The sequence below is a fragment of the Capricornis sumatraensis genome, chromosome 1 (assembly GCF_032405125.1).
Source record: "Capricornis sumatraensis isolate serow.1 chromosome 1, serow.2, whole genome shotgun sequence".
NCBI lineage: Eukaryota > Metazoa > Chordata > Mammalia > Artiodactyla > Bovidae > Capricornis > Capricornis sumatraensis.
Genome location: NC_091069.1, coordinates 254,863,829 through 254,887,185, shown reverse-complemented (window position 1 = coordinate 254,887,185; position 23,357 = coordinate 254,863,829). Strand labels below are relative to the sequence as shown.

The 23,357-nt window shown below is 52.6% G+C and overlaps 1 protein-coding gene across 1 annotated transcript in view; it reads right to left on the bottom strand.

Annotated features, from left to right (window-relative positions):
* The window catches only part of SIM2 (SIM bHLH transcription factor 2), a 49,573-nt gene extending 29,727 nt beyond the window's left edge, over positions 1 to 19,846 (bottom strand). The window contains exons 1-4 of the mRNA XM_068981130.1: positions 19,672 to 19,846; positions 11,230 to 11,312; positions 8,168 to 8,257; positions 845 to 953 (exon numbers count right to left, since the gene is read on the bottom strand). Coding sequence (XP_068837231.1) covers positions 845 to 953; positions 8,168 to 8,257; positions 11,230 to 11,312; positions 19,672 to 19,846 — 457 coding nt within the window. The remainder of the gene's footprint in view (positions 1 to 844; positions 954 to 8,167; positions 8,258 to 11,229; positions 11,313 to 19,671) is intronic.
* Between the last annotated feature and the right edge of the window lie 3,511 nt (positions 19,847 to 23,357).

The following is a 23,357-nucleotide window of genomic DNA, read 5'->3' as shown; positions in this document are numbered from 1 at the left end:
CTGAGTTGGAATTCCATGGCCCAAAGCAGACAAGTGACATATTGGTCAGCATACTGGCTGGTCTCATTGGACCATGGGAAGGAATTACAAGGCCAGGGCCCTTGGATTAAGTCTTTTTGTGTCTTCCTAGCATGCGTAGCAGCTGTAAATTAAGGAGTCTTTTGTGTGAAGACTGGTTCCACATTGTCCACGGAACAGCCATGCCACATCTATTCTAAGGTGCTTATCACAGTGGGCTATAAATGTGCTACTTTATTAACACATAAAATAACAAGATCCTGCAACAGAATCACAACTCCTGAAATTTCAAAGCAGTGGTGAGCATAACCAATATGTATAAATACCTGCAACAACTATAACATGAAGTGAAAATACCTGTGTTTCTGTTGTAGTCAGAGCCACAGGTACTAGTGATAGTAAGATAGCTTGCTGTCTACAGTCTACAAGCAAAGGAAATGCTAGATCTCAACTAAATAGGGAATAGATGTAATTATCTCATGCAATTTCATGGTCTCCCTGAGTTTTATCCTCGGACCCTGTGGTTAAGAAGCCCAGATCTAGACCTGGGTTGTTGGCATTCTAAACCAGGAGCACCTTAGGAGGGAAGGTTTGGACCACTTTTCTCTGTCTCCTGCTCTGCACCTCTCACAGTCTCCGGCACATGAAAGGAGATCAGCAGTACTGCTTTAAAGGACAGAGGCATAAAAGCAACCCCCTACTCGGTGGACGCTGCATGTTTGCTGGAGGGACCCTGGATGGGCAGCGTGTAGAACAAAGCCCTTAGGTCATGACAAAGAGCATCATCTGGCATTCATTCTGGTTTCTTTTTGTCTGAAGGAAATACCTTGGAGCAAGTGATGGTGAAGAGGCTGGTGGGCTGCCAGGACAGCCGTCATCTCATCATGGTCCGAAGGATGGATATACTCATAAATGCTGTTGCCCGTGAGCTCCACCTGCCATGGAAAGGAATGGGGGAGGGGTCAGGAATCTTCTCTAGGACTTTGGGGAGGTGGGGAGGGAGGAGGTGAAGTTGTATCACAGGTGTGCATCCTCCAGGGAGAAGCAGGACCTTGATCTCTGCTTACAACCCCCGCCCCCCACCCCCAACAGAAACGTTTGCCCTTTTTCAATCAGCTCTCCCAACAGGGCCAAGATAGTCCTGAGCAGGAGGAAGTGGAATGAAGGATGGAAAAGGTGCGCCATGGATCAGGGGACCCTCCCAGCCTGGGCAGCATCCTTCACACGGGAGGTGCCTTAAATTAGACTGAAGGGGCTTCCCTGGTGGTCCAGAGGTTAAGAAACTCTTTGCCAACGCAGGGGACACAGGTTTGATCCCTGGTCTGGGAAGATCCCACATGCCTCAGAGCAACTAAGCCCACGACTACTGAGCAGGTGCTCTAGAGACTGTTCTCCACATCAAGAGAAGATACTGCAGCAAGAAGCCTGCACCCAGCAATGAGACCCAGCACGGCCAGAAACAAAATAAATCAATCAATCTTGAAAAAAGAAAGAGAAAAATCAGACCGGAGCCAGGCCCATCCTTGACCTGCTGCCCTCGGGAATGGGTGGCCAGGAGACGTCCAGAGCAGACAGCTCCTGCCCTCAGGGGCTGAGAGGGGAAACTTGGGGGCTCCCTTTGATTAAGGACGACTCTCCCCAACAAGGTCCTTCCCCTGGGACCACTGCCAGGCCTCTTTTACATGGTCAGAAATGCGTCTGGTCCAGGGTCACTGTGTTAACCCCATAGCTCCCACTTGTGAGTGTGGCTGGCTGGCTGAGTGACCGCTGGGAGCAGGTGGACCACTCCAGTGAGCCACGTGACCTGAGGGCTGCTCCCCTGATATTCACACACCACCCACTTCCAGACACACCGCACAGAGGAGCCCACGCAGGCCTGGAGGCCATGTCCCTGCTGGACCAGACTCGGCTTTTTCCATTTAGGCATGGGCCTCCCTAGGAAAGTACCACAGTCACCGTCTCTCCACAGAGGTCCCTGGAGATGACTCACAGATCCTAACCTTGAGAACTTCTGGATTGTTCTCCCAAACACAAGTGTCACGATAGGGGATGACAGGGATCCTCAGGACCTGGGCCCACTCTCCCATCGGAAGATGGGCCGTAGTGTAGAATGTTCCAAAAGCTACCACCAACAGTGCAGCCTTCCGAGCAGTTGTGGTGGATTCTCTTTCAGAGATTGACAGTGCAGGCCAGGTTAGCAAATCCACACGCCTGGTATCGGTCAGGGCCCCTGGGGCGGTGGTGGTACTTCTACTACAGCCAGTGGGAGCCCCACAGCCCAGTGGGGGAAGACGCGGAGAGGTGAGGAACTGCCTTTGGGTGGCACAGAACCTTAGGTGGGTCTGAGAAACCTTCTCAGCCCTGCCCCCAGGGTAGAGGGCACCATCTGAGAGCAAAGGCAGGCTTGTCCCAACCACCCCTTCGTGGCTGTTCTTAATCAGAGCAGAGACCTTCTTAAAAAGGGGAGCCCCGACAGTGCCCCCTTGTGCAGCCCCAGCAAGTGGTTTAAAGGAGAGGTTCTCCGAGGAGCTACCGTTCCAAACCAGGGTCAAGGCCATCATCAGGCTAGGGGGCCACAGAGAGGTGAAGGGGTTCATCCCACTCTTCCCACCCACTTTCTCCAATGTGTTGAGATGTTTAAGAGTTGTCTGTTTATTCAGAACAAATTATGTTTCTGGTCCGATAAGTAATCTTGGGTTCCTGGCCCATTAAGTATTCTTGGTCCCTAAAAAAACGGCTTTCTCAGTTCTACTTTCTGTATTATTCATGGAATGTTTTCCCCAATATTATATAGACCAATAGAGAGAATCTGCTTACAGAAACCCTCCCTCTCTACCTCCCCAACCTGGCACTTTCCTGATGACCCAAATGGATATCTGCCTATGTAGAAAGTTACTCTGTCAGGGCCTTCTCTGGTGGTCCAGTGGCTAAGACTCCAAGCTCCCAGTGCAGGGGGCCTGGATTCGATTTCCTGATGGGGAGCTAGATCCCACATGCTTCAACTAAAGATCCTGCATGCCGCAACTAAGAGCCAGCACAGCCACAGATATTAAAAAAAAAAAGACAAGAACCTACTCTGGGCCAAGTTTTATTTTTTAAAAGTTAGTACATGATTTCATTAAAAATAAAAGTAAAAATGAAATATCCTTTTAAGTCAGTCCTGTTAATCTTTTAAAAAGTTTAAACAAACCAGCAACACTCAAGTCAGCTGTTTCCTGAGGGCAGCCCTAGAGATTCTGTCAGGTGGAGAATAATGGAGGCTAATCAATAAGAAAGCTATTTTTTTTTCTTTAATGGACTCACAATTCCAGTGGCTTATTTTAAAAAATGAAAAAATAAATAGCATGTGTATGTGTTAGCCTATCGTTTCTCCCTTAACCCGGGTTTTTAGAGAAAAATGACAACTCTGGTTTGCTTGGAGTTTGTTTTTAGAAAAAAGTAACTGATGTCTTTGTAGAGAAACATCTTCATACATTTGCAAAAAGACTTGCATCTGGGCTCATAGGGATTTGATTTGTGTTTTAATCTCTGAAGTAGCTTCATCTGTTCCCAAAGAGCCTTTTCTCATCACTTGCCTTTGGAGAATGAGAAGAGTGCAGTCCATGAATGAAAAAGCTTGGTTTTCTGTACACTCAGGTTCGTGATAAACCTCTAAGGCTGTCTAGGAAGTAAAACAGTCTTCAAATCACGGAAATGTTTTTAAAGAACAAATTTGGAAATGATAAAACAGTGCTGACCTTGACTCAAAATTATGGTTGACATGGTGTTTCCTGTATTGAGATATCTATTCGTGCTTTTGAATGTTGAAAGAAATGTGACTACCTCACCAGAAAAAAAAAAATTATGGTTGTCTCTATAAAACTCCCAGCTCTCATACATCAACCTTATTAAAACAGACCCTCAATGTGATATTTTAGTATTTGTAAAACCCAGCTAACTACAAAATGAATTGCTTTCCTACTAAGAGCTTTTTTATGTTTTGCTGAATAGCTTTTCTTCCTGCCAAGAGAACTACATATGATAAATACAGCACTAAATGGATATATTCTGGGTCGGAGGGGAAACTCACCCAGTACTCTGGAAATACACATTGCTCTGCTTTGGGTGTTTTGCTGACTATGGTAAATTAAGCATTTTAAAATAAAATGGTTTGGGTTTCAGAGTTCAAGTTATGTCAACAAACATTAAACGCTGTTCTTTCTCTTTATTTCAAAAGTGAAAGGATTAAGTCTTATGGCTCCAAACAACACCATGGTTATTTTTACAGTTGTGCTTCCGGCCACACTCTCAAATATTACAGTTTCCTTTATGTAGCTCGTGAACGGCTATTTCATAAGTATCTATGTTATGTGAGAATGCATGTTAGTTACCTAGATGTTATATACCATATGCAACTTTGGTAAGGAAATTTAAATCACAAGGACACTTTAAAATGTTTGAAGAAATACACAGCAGGTATGCAAGGCTTTTTTCCTGCTTCAAATGTAAGTTAATTAATAAAAAACCATGAAACTAAATCATTTAATAAACTTGGTGGATAAAGAGTGCTTCCTCAACTCTACCTCTTCCGAGCAAATGTAAGTTTGTCTTCACGAATTATTTTGGATTATGAGTGTGGCATATACCAAATAGAATTTACAAGTCGAAGCCTGACTTTTTCCCTCCAACGCCTGAATTATGGGCTGAGGAGATAATTTGAATTTTGGGGTTCTTTCTGTCATTTTTTTGGTACCAAAGTCTGATAGCAAGGATGGCCACATTTACTAATTCAAAAGCAAAAATAAATGAATAAACTCTGCCAAATGAAGTACACTTACTCCAATACGTGCTTTTAAAAAAGTTCAATAAAAGGCTTTGAACTGGGATGGGTTTATTAACACATAAAGAGTCATTTTTATACTCTCAGATAATTCAGAGTTATTTAGGTAGTGTAGATTAAAAAAAAACCACTTTGCTATGAATTATCACACAATTATGGCAAACCTAGGAGTTTATGTTTCCTAGAAGCTGCTAACATAGACTTTAACCCCCAAATTAAGGTGAAAGAGTCATTACTTAAAGAGAGATTATTTTTGAGAGTAACTGAAACTTCTGGGAACACAGAGGGCATAGTGTAAATATAAGCTATTATCACCCTTATTCATCAGAAAACCTCTTTAAAAGGTTACTCTTGACTGGTGGGTAAAATTTTATCAACACTTTTATCTCTGGTGACTTAAAAAATCTTGAGGCCTGTTTTCATTTAAATTTTCATGTTTGATATATTTGTCTGACTTGTTACCACTAATAAAAATAATCCAAAAGGTGCAAACATTTTTTTAAAGAGAAGTTGGGTGTTTGACATTCTTTTCAATACCTTATTTTACTATTTAAGAAGACATAAAAAAATACACCCTGTGATTCGGCCTAGATTTCCTTCTGCAGAGTTAATCGTGAACAGGAGGTAGATTTGAGGGGAAAGTGTGTTGTTGCTTATTTAAACAGTTCCCCGTGAAACACTCCCCAGACGTCGCCGGGAAAGTGTTTTTGTAGCTGGAGGCTGACACTGGGATAGTCCCGCCAGGAGATCAGAAAAAAATCAGCCAGGCTCAGAGATGGTCAGTTTGACTTACTTGAAAAGGACACTTCTCTGGGCAACGTACAGACAAAAGGCATCTCTACAGCTTTCTTGGAAAATGGTAGTGTGTAACTCCCTCCCCTTTCAAAATTATGATATACAAACTTTTACGTCTGCATTAGGACTGAGAGGAAATATAGTTTAAATTGTGATTCTGATTAGATATCCATTTGTGGCGTTTATCATGAACACGAGCTGTATATGTTACCTAGCCGGTATTTTGGTCATTTTTAATTATCATGTTCTTAAGCAATCATTTTTATTTCCCACATGAAAAGAGAAAAATGACAGAAGGATGTAAGATGTCAGACAGAACAGCCTGATGGAATGAACTGGAATGCCCTGGTATGCACACAGAGCCTTATGATGTGTCAGGACATTTCCCATGACTAAGTATCCCTAATACGTGCCCACCAAAGGATGCTAACTGAAGCGCAGTTCTAGCTGTGATACTGCTTGGCTTCTGTGTAGCTCCCTATAGTTTATAAATCACACAAGATGGGCCTTTGGTATGATTTTCACCTTGATTCTAAAGAAGCAGCACAGTAGGCGTTACTTTCTTATTTAAGTTATGGTTCAGAGAGATCAACTGCCAACCCTTATCACACAATGAAAACCATAAAACTAAATGCATTTCCTTTTTTGCTTTGGCTGCTAGGGAGCTCAGATCTGAATTTAATGTTCAGTTATAGTGATTCCACCCACTTTAAAGTATATTTGGCCAGTCATTTTTAAAGTATGTGAAATGGGTGGGGGTGGGAGGGAGGTTCAAGGGGGAGGTGACATGCATACTTATGGCTGATTCACATTATACGAAAAAATCAGCACAACTCTGTAAAGCAATTATTCTCCAATTAAAAGTAAATTTTAAAAAAGTATGCGAAACGTTTTGTCTTGTTTGTGACATTATTACAAGGCTAATCAAAAGTTATTATAAGTTACATTTAAAAAGTTAAGAAATCTGATCAAGGGCACTCAGCCACAGATCAAGTCAGGAGTAGAAACCAGGCTGGGTCCAACTAAAGGGTCTTAAATAATTCTAACCATTCAGAGATTAATAAGGTGAAAATTCAGAGAATAACAACCCTGGAAAAGATAAAAAGATAAAACTTCGTATTTCCGATAGTGTTTCCCATTCTGCTGCTGCTGCTGCTGCTGCTGCGTCTCTTCAGTCGTTTCCCATTCTACCAGAACACTAATCCCATGAGTCACATAGGTGAAAGAGTCAAGCCTTATTAAATCTTATCTGGGAGGCCTGGCATCATAAAAGAAGAGAAGAAGAAGAGAACAGAAAATACTGGACAATTTTAATATGTGATTCATTTTAGAAGACTCTGCAGAAGAAATACACAGGCACAGAAACCCCCTTGGACCTGGGTAAGGATGTACATCCACTGGGAAAGAAGGTTGTAAACAAATGGAAAGTTTAAGAAACATCTTGGCAGAAGAGAAAAAAAGAATATACCAGATGCAGGTTTCCAAATTGGTAATTCTGTTTTTCAATGAGAAAACTCAAGCCACTTTAATTGGCATGTTTTACTTTGGCTTAACTACAGGAGAGTGGTGCAACACAGATTATTCATCTGCCTCCTGGGAGCCTATTTCCTGTATCTAATTAATTCTGGTGTGTCTTCAGTTGTAATGAAAAAAAGCACTCCGATCACTCACAATGTAAAGAAACATTTAGCCCCTACATGTATTAAACAGTGTGACTCTTAGAACCATGATCCAGGCTTGTTAAATCAGAAATGTGAACGGGCAACCATCAGTAGACTCCCCCGCCATCCAGACTGGCCACAGCCCAGACAGCAGCCAAAATCCTCCACCAAACCCTTGGCTTGACGGGATAGATAAAAACCAAGTGCCCCTCTCTCCTCTAGGGAATGACCTCCTTTTTAGAAGAGGGCTCCAGGAAAATCGGTAATATTCAAATGTTGTAAAGAAACCAGGACCTTGCTGTGCAAAAAAACAGTAGTAAACTGAGTTTTATGAGTTTCTATCACAAGCATATAAAATGCTTTACTGAAACGACCACTGAACTGGAAAAACTCAGGAAAAATTACCCTGAATTCCATGTGAACACTCATAAATCTACCCCCCTTTTCTCTCTCCCCAAAGCACATTCTGCATAAAATCCATGTTCTACATCAGCTTGCCTCTCTCTTTCATAGCAACTCACAATACCACATGTAGACCATCAAGCGTGCCCTGAAAAATCTCCCTTTGTGAAGTTCTTGTTAGTGGCAGAGAGCTTTACAGTATAAGCAGAGTCCAGGCTAACAGACAAAGCTGACTGTTGCAAAGATATTACTAGGCATTAGCCCCAAAGGAAACAGAAAGTGGAAAAGTGAAATGTAACACGGAGAAGAAAAACCTAGCCTGTCGGCGGGAAAAAAAAAGAACGATTTTGCAATTTTGGATTAGGTTCATACACAAAAGCAGACTCTTGGACAGACTCATTTTCAAGGCTGTCAAGATCCGCCAACGCTTAACTTATTATTTTAATTGTACATAAAATTAGATGATACCCACCTGGGACAAGCCTAAATGTACAGAAGCTGTTTCCGAAATATACATGATTTTGCCATCAGAAGCTACCACAAAAACAAATCCATCCAAAGTCTGTAAAAGAAAAAGCATCAGGGTAAGAGTTAAAGCTGGTCATCATACGGTCACTGGGATGGAGCAATGTATAAAATATTATAATCAATGTATATGGTTAAATGTAAAAACGGAGTCCCGGAGCCGTGAGACAGACGTTAGGTTTCGTTCCCCAGCCAGGCTCTCAAATACTTTTAAAGGACTTTAAAAACAGTCTTACATCTACATGAGAAAAATCATGCAAAACATTTGAGAATTCCTATCAAGCTCAGTTTAAACGTAGTAGCTTTATTGTTGCGGTTATTTTAGCACTTAGCACAAATCCGGAGTTGTATGGTACTTAGGGGAAAATCTACCACTGTATAGACCATTTTATGTCATAATTGGCAGCCGTTTAAACCACTAGAACATATGCTTTATTTGCCACAATTTTCTAGTTATCCCTAAGTACCATTTGAATAATAAATTCTGAACACTCCCACTCCTCAGAAAATAAAAGAAAATACCCGGTTATTTTTAACAGACTATGTCTACAGAATTAATTATTTAGAATCTGCAAGAGATCAAACGACCTTTGCAAAATTCAGGGAGAAGAAGGATCAATTTCTGAACAATTAAAACCACCCAAAGGATATTCTGATTTTCGCCAAAGTTGGCTAGCCCTCAAAAAAATAAAGTAAAATTATAAGACGTAATTAAGTCAAATGAAAGGTAATGATTGCATTTATGTGGGGCAAGGATAAAGGGACTAAATTATTTTTGAAAAAGGGAACTGCATTTTATTTACCCATTCATATTTTAGATCCAGAACCAAAGAAAAGCAATAAAGTTGGTGAAAGACCCATAGAACCCACAACGTCGCCCCCATAAAAAATATTCTAAATTAATTTCTGGCCACAAATTCTATTTTTACAGCATGTAATTGAAACCAGATTACCTTTGGTTTTTCTAAACCCGCCCCCTCTTTGGAGGGGGGGGGTGCCTAAAAAAGAATGTAGAAGTGAAACTTGAAAGATATCCTTACATTCTGCTGTCTCAAATACAATTTTGCTGCACAAACGTCTTTGCCAACTGAACTATCATAGCTTTCCTGGTGTTGAGGTTGAAATCAACACCTTGATCAGGAGCCCGACTTTCATGTTTCTAAATCAGGTACGAAATATTTTACCAACTAAACTCCTTTTCAAAGATATCAACTAGCAATTTCTAAAGTCATCACCATGTTGGCCCATATTGCATGCTCAACTCCAAAATCATGAAAGAGATACATGAAATGAAATAATAGCGGCTGTATGTGGCAAAGAAAAAAAGCTGTATCATAATTAAATTCTGAACGTTGCCAGTAGTAGCTTAAAAAATAATACTCTTAATGGAAAATGTTGGTTCTGCCTTCAGAGCTGCAAATGACCTAATGCGTTTGCATGTATATTAACTGCAAAGCCGCCCATCCGCAGACACACTCCGGAATTAAATAAATGTACAGTGGAGAAACTTGGGGGCTTTGACTTTGCCGCCAGGTTTTCAGTGGCGCTCCTTGGCACTTAGTTGTCCCTGATATTAGTGTCACTTGTAATACGAAGGAGCATCAAGCACGCAAAATACCCCGCGCGGCGCCGGACGTGAGCTTGGGGGCAGCGCGAAGGGCTCCAACAGCGCCATTCCCGGGCGGGCTCGCGCACCGCTGGCTCTCTAAGCCTCGGGTTTCAAACATCCCGGAGCTTCTCTTCCCCAGTGCGTGCATTAAAAAAAAAAAAAAAAAAAGAAATCACACTAGGGCATCTGGGGGCAAAAGAGTTTTGAACAGATCTGCTTTTTCGAAGCGCGGACCCAAGTCCCCGAGTTTCTAAGCCAACTTTTTTTTTTAAGAAAACAGAAAATAGAAGGAGGAAATGCAAAATAGCTCTCGGTAGGCATTTTTCGGTGGCAGAGACAAATGACGGGAGGGGGGAATGAATCGGGTCGTTGATGAGGCTCTGTAAAGGGCATTTGAAAGACTCCGAGACACCAGGACTTGCTGTCCCCACCTAGCGCCAGCCCCGGACTTGGAAGTGGCCGGTCGTGCGCCCGGTTACTCCGCCGCGGCCCCAGACACCGCGGGGGGAAACCCGAGGTCAGGGCGGTTTAACAGCCCCCGGCTGAATGGCTGCGGGCTGGGGCGATAAGCGGCGGACCACAGACCAAGTCAGGGCTTCCTCGGTGAGCCAGGGGCGCCGCACCATGTCCTGAGCTGCCCCCACTTAAGAGCTGGACCACTCGGGTGGAACAAGGCTCCGCCCGGTGTGGTGTGACCTCAGGCCGGCGGCTTAACCTTTCTGTGCCTCGACTTCTTCCTCTGAAAAAAATGAAGTTAAAAATAGAACACACTTCTAAGCGAAGAGATGATATAGTAGATTTAGAATAGAATCTGGGCACAGCAGTGAAGCGGCCCTCCGCCATCAACTGCTGAGATTCAGTTATGGATGCTGTCTCCACTGCAACTTCAAACACACACCCAAGCATCAAGCACTTCATTGCTCCCTCTCTCTGGCTTGGAGTGTCCTTGGGCCTTGCTTCTCTGGCTCCAGCGCCTGGCTCAGTGTCAGGCACAGAGCGAGTGCTCCGAAACAGTGTGCTGAGGAAAGTCAGGTTGTAGAGGACTTCACCCTTCCCCTAGGTCTCAAGGGCTACAGAGTCCTGGGGGCAGGAGTTGAAAGCAGGCTAGGTGTGGGGTTCGCGGGGGCCAACCCGAGGTTGCACTGGCTGTGCAGAATCCACATGGGGCCCCGGCGTCCCCCTCCCCAGAAGAGGAGTTATGGGGAGTCTATTGGCCCAAAGTCTGATCGTTGTTGACCTCTTCAGCCTAGGGGTTGGTCAATGGGCCCTCCAGAGGTTCCGTGAGAAGAGGACTCCCCCCAAGAGTGGCAAGGCAGTGGGAAGGGAGGCCCCATGGGGTGCAGGGCCTTGGGTGGCACAGCGCTTCTCCTCCCCCTCCCCTTGCGTGGCGACCCCACTACCTGCAGCAAGTGCGATCCCAGCTCCTTGGCGACACTGTCCAGGGGCCCCGCGCGGCTGGGCTGTCCCCACGCGTCTCCTAAACCTGGACGGGAACCAAAGCAAACCGGTAAACGGCAGCACCCAGCCAGTGACCTCCGCCCCCAGTCACCCCTTCCTTGGCCTTCGATCAAAAAGAAAAAAGGGCAGAGGAGAAATTCCCACAGAGGCCTCCAGGTCCAAGGCCGCCTGGCCCGTAGGCAGCTCCTCTGGGTCGCCCGAGGCTTACCGCTCTGAAATTGCCATTTTATTTAACATGCCACAAGGTAATCTAATCTGCTTTGAAATCGGCCATCCTCCTATCCAAAGAGGGATATGGATTCGACCAGTAACTATTACCCCCCAAAGGTACCCCCTCTCTCCCTCCCCTGTGAAGCTGGCACCTACGTATTTTCCCCAAGACATAGCGGCCCACACTTAGAGCCCTGGCCGTCTTAAGAGGTGGCTTTTCTGTTCTTCTTTTTTTTTTTTAATCTTTTTCAATCTCCTGGAATCCTCCCAACTCCCTGACTTTTTAGCACCCCCCTCACAGGCCCCAGAAGCACTGACCTTCTTCCAATCCAGGAGCCCCAATCTGGAAAGGGGTTCCCTGAGGGCTTTCCCAAGGTGAACTCCTAACTCACCAGCAGCTGGGGGGCGGGGGATGGACCGAGGGCCGGGAGGGCAGTGTATATACTAGACAGTAACTGGGAGGTGTTTGTCACACAATCGGGGTCTCACAGCCCCTCCGCTTCTTAACTGTCCCCCAAAGCCTCCGGTGGCTCCCCACCACCTCCAGGAAGGCCACTGGTGTTGCAGAAAGTGCACCAGGGAAAAGGCAGCCCTGCTCAGCAGAATATCCCTCTCGAGTGCCCTCGGCTCAGCCGCTGTGATCCCGGGGGCTCCCAGGCTTTCTCTGCAGGAAGCAGGAAAGCCCAGTGAGATTGCAGCGCTAAGTGCCAGCTCAGAGGGACCCACAAGCCGCTCCCTGGAGCCTTTCCTGCCGGCGGCCTGGCCCGAAACCCTCCAGCGATCCCCAAGGCTGGTGCTGGTGCCGGTGCTACGTGGCCAAAGCCGGTCACCGCTGTCCTAGCACCTCGCTCCCTCCCACCCGAGCTGCGACCCTACACAGTGAGCTGGGGTCTTGCCTCCGGATCAGAGGGTGTCCCCTTCCTCCAGGGCAGACCGGCCCCCTGGCTGCAGCTCCCAGGAGTGTGGGGCCCAACCCGGGGCCAGAGCAAACCCGAGGACCACTCCCAGGACAGTCCCTCCCCCCCCCAGCCCCCCCTCTGAGTGGCAGTGGTGAGCAGGCACCTGGGTCTCCCCACTGTCCCTGCGGGGCACCGGGAGCACTGGAGCTTCTGGAACTTTCAATCCCAGTGGGCGGAAAACGCGCCCCCCCACCAGTGCCTGGGTGCCACACTTGGAGGTTTATCCTGGTCTCCCTATAAGGAATTGGTTCATTTCCGCATCTCCCAAATACCATCACCACTCCCACCCCACTCCCCAGACCCCACCTCAGAGTGGAATGGAGGTGTCTCTTTAACCTCAGGAAACCACTGTCCACCCGACCCCCAAGGGTGACCGTGGTGACCACAGTACAGGGCCATCAGTAGGGCCTTCCTCCCCAACATCCGAGAGCCTGCTGGAAACCAGAAATGGAAAGAACCAAAATTTGAAGTCCCCGGAGGCCTGAATGAAGAAAAAAGTGTAATAAGGGTCCAGGAATTCTGATGTCCGCCAGTCGGCAAACGCAGCTGCTAAACTGTCCTTTAGCCCACTCCTGGTCCCGTCCCCCAGTCTGGGCCAGGCCACCTCTGCCTGGCTCTCTGTGGACAGTGGGCATAGTCTGTGACCCTCATTCCTCAGAAGGCCTGGGTCTGAGAGACCTGGGGAAATCTGCATCTTTGGGAATGACCCCCCCCCACACCAGACTCCCTGGGTCTCCCCAAAGCCTTCCAGCCTCACACACCAAAGTGCACTGGCTACACAGGCCAACTTTCTGTGTAATTCAAATAGCTGGATACATCAGGAGAGCCTGTCCTCTTATTATAACGTTTCCTACGACTTCTCGATTTCTCCACACCTCTGCTTTGCAAGAGGAGATTTGGACCTGGCATGAGTGGGGTGGGCGGTGGGAGGCTCTCCTCGAACTTCCCTGCCCCCAGGCCACCTCACAGGGTGATGGGGCTGCCAGCTCTTCCATTAGAAACCGCTGTGCGCGAGGCCTTTTCCCTGGGCCCATAAAAATCTACTTTGGGCTGGATGCAGAGACTAAAGAAGGTAGGGTTTGTAACCAAAAAAAGAAATCATCTTGTTACCACAAAGCCATATATACTCCTGAAAAAGTGAGCTGCTGGATACATGGTCCTTCTTTGGACTTGACAAAAAGCTTTGTTTGTTAGAAAAATGAGGAAAGAGTGTAAGAAAAGGCTGGGCTGAGCTCCCCCCAACCCCCACCCCGCCCCAGGTTTTTGTCGTTGGCGGTCTGTCTTGCCTGATTCTGGGAAATCCCTGCAACCATACTAATGACTGGAGCAAATGGGGTTCCCAACCTGGCCTGTGGTTTCCAGCCAGGGTTTGGGGTCCTACATGTGTGCCCTACATGTGTTGGCAGCGGGGGGCACTGTCTGATGCTGGGAATCTAGATGGCTAGGCCATTTGGGGGAGTGATCAGCCACGAGATCACAGGAAAAGGGAGACAGGTATCCCCTTTCTCCCTCTGCCTCCAAAGGTCTGTGGGTGACCTTGTACCCGCACTCAGCGGGCTATTTGGTTTCAACCCTGCCAGGCCCAGCCCGCCAGTGTTAGTCATTAGTCGCTCAGTCTTGTGTGACTCTTTGTGGCCCCCTGGACTGCAGCCCGCCAGGCTCCTCTGTCCATGGGATTTCCCAGGCAAGAATACTAAAGTGGGTTGCCATTTCCTTCTCCAGGGGATCTTCCCCATCCAGGGATCGAACCCAGGTCTCCTGCATCTCAGGCAGATTTTCTTTTTTTTTTTTTTTTACCATCTGAGCCACTTGGGAAGCCCACCACAGAAGCTACCTAAAAATGGTCTCTTCTCTCTGGGTGCTCAGGTAGTCAGTCAACATACAGTTTTTGAAAGAGCACCGGCTGTGCCTGGGTGCAGGTCACAGGCCATAAACATCAGATTACATAAATAAGTCGATTCCTTGCTGAGGCGGGAGACTGGAGGGGTTCCCTCGCTGAGGGGCTGAGGGATCGGGTCTCATCCTCTCAGATGAAGGGACACACATGTGGAGACCCAGAGGAGGCAGCTGGGTCTGCTCCTCTGGACCCAGGAGCAGAACCCACTGTATCCAGTGACGAATGCGTCCAGACTTGGATAAGAACTTCCTGACCGATGGTGATTCTCACAGTTCCCCCAGCGCAGCCTTGGGTACCGAAAATGGGGGTGATTCAGTTCTTTCCCAGCCTTGGAATGGTTCGTTGTCACAGGGCTCCCTGAAAATCCAGGCCCTAGAACTCTCTTCCAAACCAACAGCTGCACAGTGGAGGAGAGTGAGTATTGAGAGGAACAGTTGGTAGATGTCCCAACGGAGCCTGGCTCTGGGTTGGGATAGGGGAAGGGGAGGTTCCAGCCTGTCCTACTTGGCCAAGAGTCAGCGTTGCACCTTGTTCAAACCACCGACAACTGGAAGAGACCAGCGACCTTGGACCTTGTCGTCTGACGCTTACACCTTGAAGGATGGGGTGGGTGAGGCCTCGTGGCCAGCGCATGCCCCGCCAGGCTTCCGGGTGCGCACCCCGGAGCACCCCCAGCCAGTCTAGAGCGCTGGTCAACCCCCCAGAGGTGAATCTGAGCGCCCCCAACTACCAGGGCCCTGCATCTCTGGGTTCCCATCACCACTGCCGGATTCTCCTGCTCTGTGAGCCTCCTCTCCCAGACCTGGTGCAGAGCCTGGCAGACTTCCAAGTAGGGATCGAGAGAGAGGGTTGTAAAAACCCACTTTCATCTAAAAAAATGTCTACTTAAAAAAAAACAAAACACCCTACATTATTTCGGGCTGCGGTAGAGAAAGGCCTTGGATCTGTGACCCCAGGTAGGTTTAGGGCGTGTTTCTCCTTACCGAAGCCTCTAAATCAAAGTGTTTCCATCCCCATCAACTGTTTCTAGGACGGCCCCCACCCCAACCCTCCCCTTGGCACTCAGGTGTGTCGGGGCAGGGCGGGCAAGAAAGGTTCTGCCTCAACCCAAACCCAGACAAATCCAGCCACTGGAATAACACAGGCCTCCAACCCCACTTAACTGTGCGTGTGACAAGCTCGCTTCTCTGGAGTAAAAGGTTGTCACCTGTGCTGTGGTCCCTGCCTCTCTCGCGTGCCCACACCTGTCTGGGGTCTTGTGGGGGCTGGCAGTGGGAGGAGGGGCTCTGTTCTCTCCTCATAACCAGCTTGTTTCCAGCTCCGCTCCTCAACTGGGGACGTGAAGCCAGTCTCTTCCGCAAGAGCTTTCTGGACAAGTGTCCAGAAGGAGGCCACCCTCTGGGAACCCCAGCTCCCAGGAAGGGGGCCTAACCCTGGTGACTGGCCACCCCCCGAGCTTTCCCAGCTCTGACCCCAGCCTCCCCAGGCCCATCACGGAACACCAGATGGCGGAATAATTTTGTGTTACAGCCTGGTGTGGTCACACGCAGTGATGGCCCACCCAAGGTGCTTCTGTGTTTCCAAAGCCGCCCCCCTTCCCCTGAAGGGAAGGGCACAGTGACAACAGGCCAGGTAGACCCTGTGCCCTGGGAGCACCCAGCCTTCCCACCCACGTTAACCCACTAAGCTTTTCATTCTGAGTCCCTGCCAAAGCCAGCTTGGCTCCCTTGCCCTCTTGCCTGCCCATCTACCTCACCACTTCTCAGCTTGCAGTTAAAGGGGAAGAACTGGTGGGGACCCCGAAAACCACTCCTCTTCCAACTCCAGGCAGTGGGTCTCAGAAGTCTGCCCAGTAGGTCCGACAGCATTCAAGCCGCACCTGGCTGGGGTCGGGGGAAGGCAGCGAGCTCATGGGAAGGACGCAGACTGGAGGAGGAACACCATCAATATCCACCTGCTCCAGCCTGCCTCCTCACACCCCATCCCAGGAAACTTGTTCAGCCATGGAGTTGCTGATGGGCCCATTTTACAGACAAGAAGACCAAGGCCCAGCGGGGCAGCCTGACAGCGCCAAGCTTGTGCCAGCTGTCTGGGCTGCCAGCACCATCCAGCTTGCAACCTGGCCTCCCCCGGGGGTGTCCACCTGGCTCCAGTCGCCTCTCCCTGTCCCTATGCTGGGGCGTCTCTCTCCTTTCACCCGGCGGTCTCAGGATGAACAGAGCTGAGGCCCAGCAGCCTCTCCAGCACTGGCCTCCCTGCCCTCGGCGGGCACCGCCTGCCTGGTCCTCGCCAGGTGAAACGGGATCTGGGGAAAGGCCCGTCCCGCTCTAGCCTCAATTTCCTCAAATGCAAAGCGTTAGTCTGAGGATCCCCGTGGTTCCTTCAGCCTGTGCTATTCATGTGCTAACTCTCTTAGTCCTAATGTAGTCTCTAGATTCCTCTTCACCCGGGATTCCGCCTGCTCCCAGGCCACCCAACAGCGAGGGTGTTTCCGTATTTTTCCATTTGCCCTGAGGCCCGGAGCAGATCCTGGAGCTCCCACCTCGTCACAGGACTGGGGTGGTCCTGAAACTTCACTGAAACCCGCCTCGAGACCCCTCGCAGTTCCACCAGCCCCTATCCCAACCCCGTACCACCTCCCGGCGGTCCCTCCCAAACAGGTTAAATCAATTTCGGGTGCTACTTCCGAACTCCCAGCCCTTCTGAACTACCGGAGAGGGGAACCAGTCATTTTGCACAATTGAGGTCTTTCTAAACTCATCCTTTTCTCTGCCCTAGGCACCTCTCCAGTCCCAGACTCACTTGGGGTTGGGAGGGGGGTATTGTCGCCCCCAGAACAGCAGGGCCCAGGTCTCTGAGCCCAGGGAGGAGTCCCCCAGGCTGCTGCCCACCAGACAGGCCAGGACCCCCAGCATCATCCCTGCAGGAGCGCTGGGGTAGACCACCTTCTGCTCCCCGTTTTGGATGGACTGGGACCCCCCCATAGATCCAGTACTATTTACCAAACTCTAGGACCAAACTGCAATCCCCGACCCCTCCTGGAGTTCCAATCTGGATGGTCCCCGCCCCCACCTCCAGGAGACGCACAGATCACTAGGAACAAAACACTGGGGCCTGTGCTCAGGGGCCAGACCGCAGCCCACCCATCCCTGCAGCCAGCTCTGTGCTCAGTCATCTCAGTCCTGTCCAACTCTTCTGTGACCCCATGGACTGCAGCCCGCCAGGCTCCTCTGTCCATAGGATCTTCCCCCGGCAAGAATGCTGGAGTGGGTTGCCATGCCCTCCTCCAGGGGATCTTCCCAACCTGAGGGATCAAACCCCGGTCTCCCGCATTGGCAGGCGCGTTCTTTATCTCGTTCAGCCTCAGGGCCAAGAAATTCTGGGCCCCAAGGCCTGGAGACTTGCTTCCCAGAGTGGAAACCTGCAGCCTCAGTTGAAGTACTTGCAGCAGCAGTCCACCCACCAGTTCCCAATTTGTAAGCTGCTTTCCTGGAAATCGCCAAACAACGAATGGCCTGCAAGTTAGCCTTTCTCCGGACCTCTAACTCAGTTCTGACTTGCTTAAAAATTATTTAATCTTGGGACAGGAGAGGAGGCTTCCGTCCTGTCTGGACTCCGCACCTGCTTTGTAGCATGCGGATTACTGACCGGCTCACTGTGGCAAACCAGTTGCCATCCCTCCTCCCTGGGTTGGAAAGAGACTCGGCTTTTCAAAACCTAATTCTCCTCTAACTTTCACTGAAACTTCATCAGGACAGCAATCATCTCTACTTCGGTGGAAGATCGACAAGATGAGCGATCACTACCCACCGGCCACTGAAGCTCCCAAAGGGAGGAGTCGAGTTGAGTTGGGGGCCTCTGGGGGGCGGGTGGAGTTGGTGGGAAAGGAAAAGAACTTTCCCTTCTAGGAGCTTGGGGTTCTGGCGGTCAGGTCAAGGGCTCCTGATCCTGGGAGAAACGCGCCAGTCGGCTGCCCGGTGCAGCTGGAAGGCACAGGGTGCCCGCCAGCGGGGACAGGCCACCGCTTCCAGTCCTCTGGGCTCTGCGTCCTGCGTGGTGCTGGGCTCCAAGCCACCCACTGCGGAGCCGGAGGACAGGCCCTCCGCACTCCACCCAGAAGGCGGTGTGAAAGGCAGCTTAAGACCCAGAGACGATGCCAAACAGCAGGCTCAGGGGCACCCACCATACAAAGGTCGGGTTTACCCACTTCAGGTCGATCACCTGGCCTGGAACCGCCTTAACGGAGGTGCTCTTTGCTGGAGGGACACCTGTCGGGACGCTGCTGCGATTCTTCCCTGTGCCCTGTGGCCGAAGGCGTCTCCCTAGTCCCGGCGGAGCTCTTGGGACACCGAGGCCTGCAGCTCTCCATGGGGGTTGTGCCCCTCAGGCCCCAGAGCAGAGCGTCTCAGACAAGGGTCCTAATCCCTTCTGCCAGGCCGCAGCCCCTGTGGCTGGGCACAGAGACTCCGGAAAGGCATCGGTTCGGAGTTACAGGGACACCAAAAGGGCCGCTGCGGTAATCAGGCCTCTTCCAGACCAGAGGTGCCCACGACGCACCCACAGGCCCGGTCGGGCAGGGAGTGCCCTGCCCAGTGGGCCACCATGTCTGATCACGGAGAGCCTGCCAGGACCGGAGGGTCCTGGCGACCCCTGACCACCAGGGCACCTGCCCCTCCCGGGCTTGTAATTCCCATCTAGAAAAGAAGACTGCTCAGGCCCGCCTGCCACTTCCAAACGAACCACCTCCCTCTGTCTCTCCTGCCTCATCTGGGTTCACCTCCTTGAGCTGGGTCTCTCCCACCCTGACCTCTGGAATCCCAGCCTCGAGAAAGCTCAGCAGAGAACAGACAACCGGGGAGGCCTCATTCTGAGGCCCAGGCTCCCCAGGTGCTCTGCTGGGAGCTCGGCCTGCAGGGCCTCCCGGTAGTCTCTCCCAGCTGCGACCGGCAAACACCCTTCAGTTCCTGCCGAGGTACACTGCCCTTTCTCCTTCATGCAAAGAGAAGAAGGAAAGAATAAAAGAGGAGTTAAAGAAACGAAGAAAGGAAAGAGGAAACGAAAGAAGATCAGGCTGGACTCGCACACTCATGCAGCGATTCCTGGTTCGTCCCTCTCCAGTCTTGGGGCAGAGGATGGTCTGGTAGTCTGGGGACCAGGCCCCTGGCCCCTCAACTCCAGGAGGAGCCGAAGTTCCCCGCGGCGACCTCCGCCAGATGTTCCGGCAGCGGCCCGGGAGACTCAAGCCGCCCCTCTGGGAGAGCTCCGGCTCCGGTTTGGGCCTCCTAGCGCTCCCGGCCGCCCACCTGCGGGCCTCTCACCTTCGGGAAAGACGGCGCGCATCTTCAGGTAGCTCGTGGTGAGTCGGATGATGGACGCCTTGTCCAACTGCGAGGTGATGGCCGATGGTAGCGGGAGCAGCTTGGCCAGCTCGTAAAACTCGCCATTTTCCTTCTCCCTCCTGGTCTTGGCCGCATTCTTGGACTTCTCCTTCATCGCGCCTCTGCTCCGGGCATATTAGACCCGGCGGTGCTCCAGGCCCGCGGAGCTGCGCTCCGGCTGCAGCGGCGGCGATGGGAAAGGGGGCGCGGGATACCTGGCGGTGGGGGTCGGGGGGTGTGGGGCGCCGGCCGCGCGAGCAGGTGCGCGGGGCCGACCCGGGGGACACCGGGGCGCCTCTCTGCAGCCGCGCGGGCCGGGAGGTCGGCGCAATCCGGCGGCGCCGCCCCGCGCTCCGCCCGCCGCCGCCGCCCCGGGGCGCAGCCTCCTCCGGGCCGAACTGTCCCGCGGCGAACCGGAGCCCTGGCTCCCCGCTCGCTTCGACCGCACTCTGCCTTCCTTCCCTCTCGTCTCTCCGGGCCGCGGGCTTTCCTTCCAGGGCTGGAGAGTGGCAGGCGAGGAGGCGGCGGTGCTGTGTTTTTTAGTCCTTGGCCGAGTGTTCGTACCCGCTGCCGCGAGGCCCCTCCGAACTGGAGGGCGGCACGGGCGGCGGCGGCCGAGGAGCCATGGGGCGGAGGGGGAGCGGAGGCGGCTGGGCCCGGCCCGGGAGCGCTCGCCTGCCCTCCCTGGCGGTGCCCTGTGCCCGCAGCTGCGGCGCCCGGAGCCCGCGATCTGCCGCCAGGCGCAGAAGTTCCGCGGTCCACGTGCGGCCGAGACGCGTTTGTTTATGGCGGACCCGCCTTCGGGCGGAGCGCTCGGGCGCCGCGGCCCGGGGAAGTGGGGAGGGGGGGCGGAAAGAGGGGGGGAGGAGGGACCGCGGCGGGGGCGGGGGCGGCCAACCTCGCCTCCAGACCCCGCCGCGGCCCCGGAGTCACAGGCGCACCTCCGCCTCCAGGGACTCTCCCGGGAGAGACCCGCGCGCTCCGGGCCTCGAGGAAGTGGCGGTGAGTGCCCGGGGCGCGCGACGGGGACGGGCTCGGGCGAGCGGGTCGCGGGACCTGGACACCGGGGCGGGGGATGGGGGGGCGCTGGAGGACGAAGGAGGGGGGAAGGGGTGCCGGGACCTTCTCGGCGGCTCCCGGGCAGCTACAGGGCGGCGCGGCCCGAGTGCCCCGCGGTGGAGGATGAATCCCCGAGGCCGCGCGGGGACCCCGCTTCTCCCCAGTTCGCAGGGAGAGCCGAAAGTGTGGCGGGGAGGCCAGAGGGGGAAGAAAAGCGCCCCCCTAGTGCCCCCCATCTCAGGAAACGGCGCGAATGAGGCTCGGAAGTGACCCTTCTTCCCTTTCTCTCCTCCAAACGCGAGAGCCAAAGATTAGCGCCTGCCCTGGAGGGGTCGGAGGCCGCGGAGATGCGCGGATCGCACGGAAAGAGGGGCCGGGGGGGGGGGGCGGGGAGCCGAACCTACCGCTGAGGCCTTGCCCTGGGCGGCGGAGAGAACGGGGTTCACCGGTACCCGCTCCCGAAGCCCGATCCAGGGCAGCAGGAATTTCAGGGAAGTGCAGCTGGAGCGGGGCGACGGGCACCGAGGGAGGCGCATCGGACGAGCGTTGCTGGGGCCGAGGTGATGCGGGCAGAAGGCAGGCGGAGTAGGGAGGCGCCCTTGGAGACGCGGCCGGCCGCGGGGCGTAGGACTCCAGGGCGCTTTCCCTCAGGGCCAGCCTGGACTTCCTCTCGTATCCCCTCCCATCCCAACCCCCTGCCTGCAACCCCGGGCGTCCTCCTAAGTACCCCCGTCGCGAAGGTCGCACACATCCCCATCCCTTCCAGAAGGCTGAACCATTCTGAACGCGGTGTGGACGCAGGCACTAGGAGGACTCTTCCTGGCGCGCGGGGTCAGAGGGCAGCCGCAGTGGACGCAGGGCAACGAATCCTAGGGTTCCTCGGCCACGTGCTGAGGCTGTGGGCTTGGGGCTGTAAGGGGCCCCCGATCTAGAGGTCAGCTCGGGAGGGGAGACTCCGGAGCCGCGGGGCCAGGCTCTAGGATCTCCGTCCTTGGTGGCTTCTCTCCCCTGGCCCGGGAGGAGCCTGCTACTCAACGCGCCCACTGCATACAGTGACCTGGAACTTGCCTCCCTCCCCGGCGTCTGGAGGGCAGGCCCTTCGGCCACCTCGTCGGCTGCAGGCGCCCCTGACCTTTTCTAGGGACCCCCTTTGAAGGTCAGAAGTTCGATGGCGTTGGAGGTGCCGTAGCTCCCTCGGTGGGCGAGACAGGGTGCGCAGACCCCGTCTTGGCCCCCGCCTGCCCCAGCGTCCCGCGGAACCCACAGCCGTGGTCTTACTCGAAACCATCCAGCCAAGGGAGCTTCGGAGTTGGTGGCCCCCTACCAAACAAATGCCCGGCGCACGAAGGAACTAGCTCTTTTCTTTGGGGTCTCGGATCCAGGAGCGCTTTCCTGTTTCCAGCCGTGCGCGCAGAGGGTCGGGCCGGCGCGCGAGCGGCGCGGGTAGGCAGTGCCGAAACGCAAGGCACCACCCGGCCCGCTTCTGGGCCGGGAATCCCGCACCCGGTTGCGCGGACAGCGGTGGTCCTCCGCTTTCCGGGAGAAGGGGCTCCAGGAGGGGACGAACTGCCCGCTGGGCCCCGCCGCCCTCGCACAGGCCGCGCCCCGAGTGCGCTCAGGCACCATCCTGGCTTCAGGGGGAATTTAAGGCTTCCCATCACCCCCACGATTTCCGATCCTCAATTATGGACCCGGGAGAATTCCTTCTGAGCTTGAAAGGGATTATCCGGATCGCAGAAACATGGCTAAGTGGAAGTGGGAGAAAGTCGACAAGTTAACAGGAACAGAAAGGTTCCTGAAACCAAAGTTCCCGGATTTTACAGGAAACGGTCCTGGAGATGTCGATACCCGGTCTGCACGGTGGGCGCTGGTGAGACAGGTTCGCATCGTGTCGTGTGAGATGTAGCATACCGGAGCGTTTTAAGATTCGCACATGGGGGATTGTGGGGTCCTGTCTGGGACCACAGTCTGCCCCAGCAAACGTCCAAGCGGGCATTGTATCACCCCCACCCACAATGTACTCATTCAAAACGCGCACACACGCATCGCGCCGTGACGGGCCTGGACTCTCACACAGCAGCCCCGAAATAAAGTACTTGGGCGCAGACCTCGGGGTTTCCCCAGGGGGGAAGCCTAGAGCTGTCTGCGTGGGATGGGGAAGGAGGGACCCCTGAGCCTAGCTAAGGTGGTCCCAGGGCACTCCCCACCGAAGGGAAAATCTTGGGGCCCAGGAGACACTTGGGACGGCACCCACAGGATAGAAGCTCTCTGTAAACTGGGAAAAGCACTAACCCCGCGCTAACTGCAATGTCAGCCAGCGGCCGCCGGCGGGAACACCCAGTGCGTATTCCTTGCTCAACGGCTCCTGGGGGGCAGGGAGTCCCTCCTCATCTATGTTTTGAGAGCCGAGCGCGTCGCCCAGAGCACAGAGACGGGCTCGCATGGGCAACGAAAGACCCCACCGTCGCGGGCATCACCCAGAAACAGTCCTCCTGGCCCAGAAGGAGTGGGCAGAGTCTGGAATGCGTGGAGGCTGGGGGCCCGGAAGAGGGCAGGTGGGACACCTC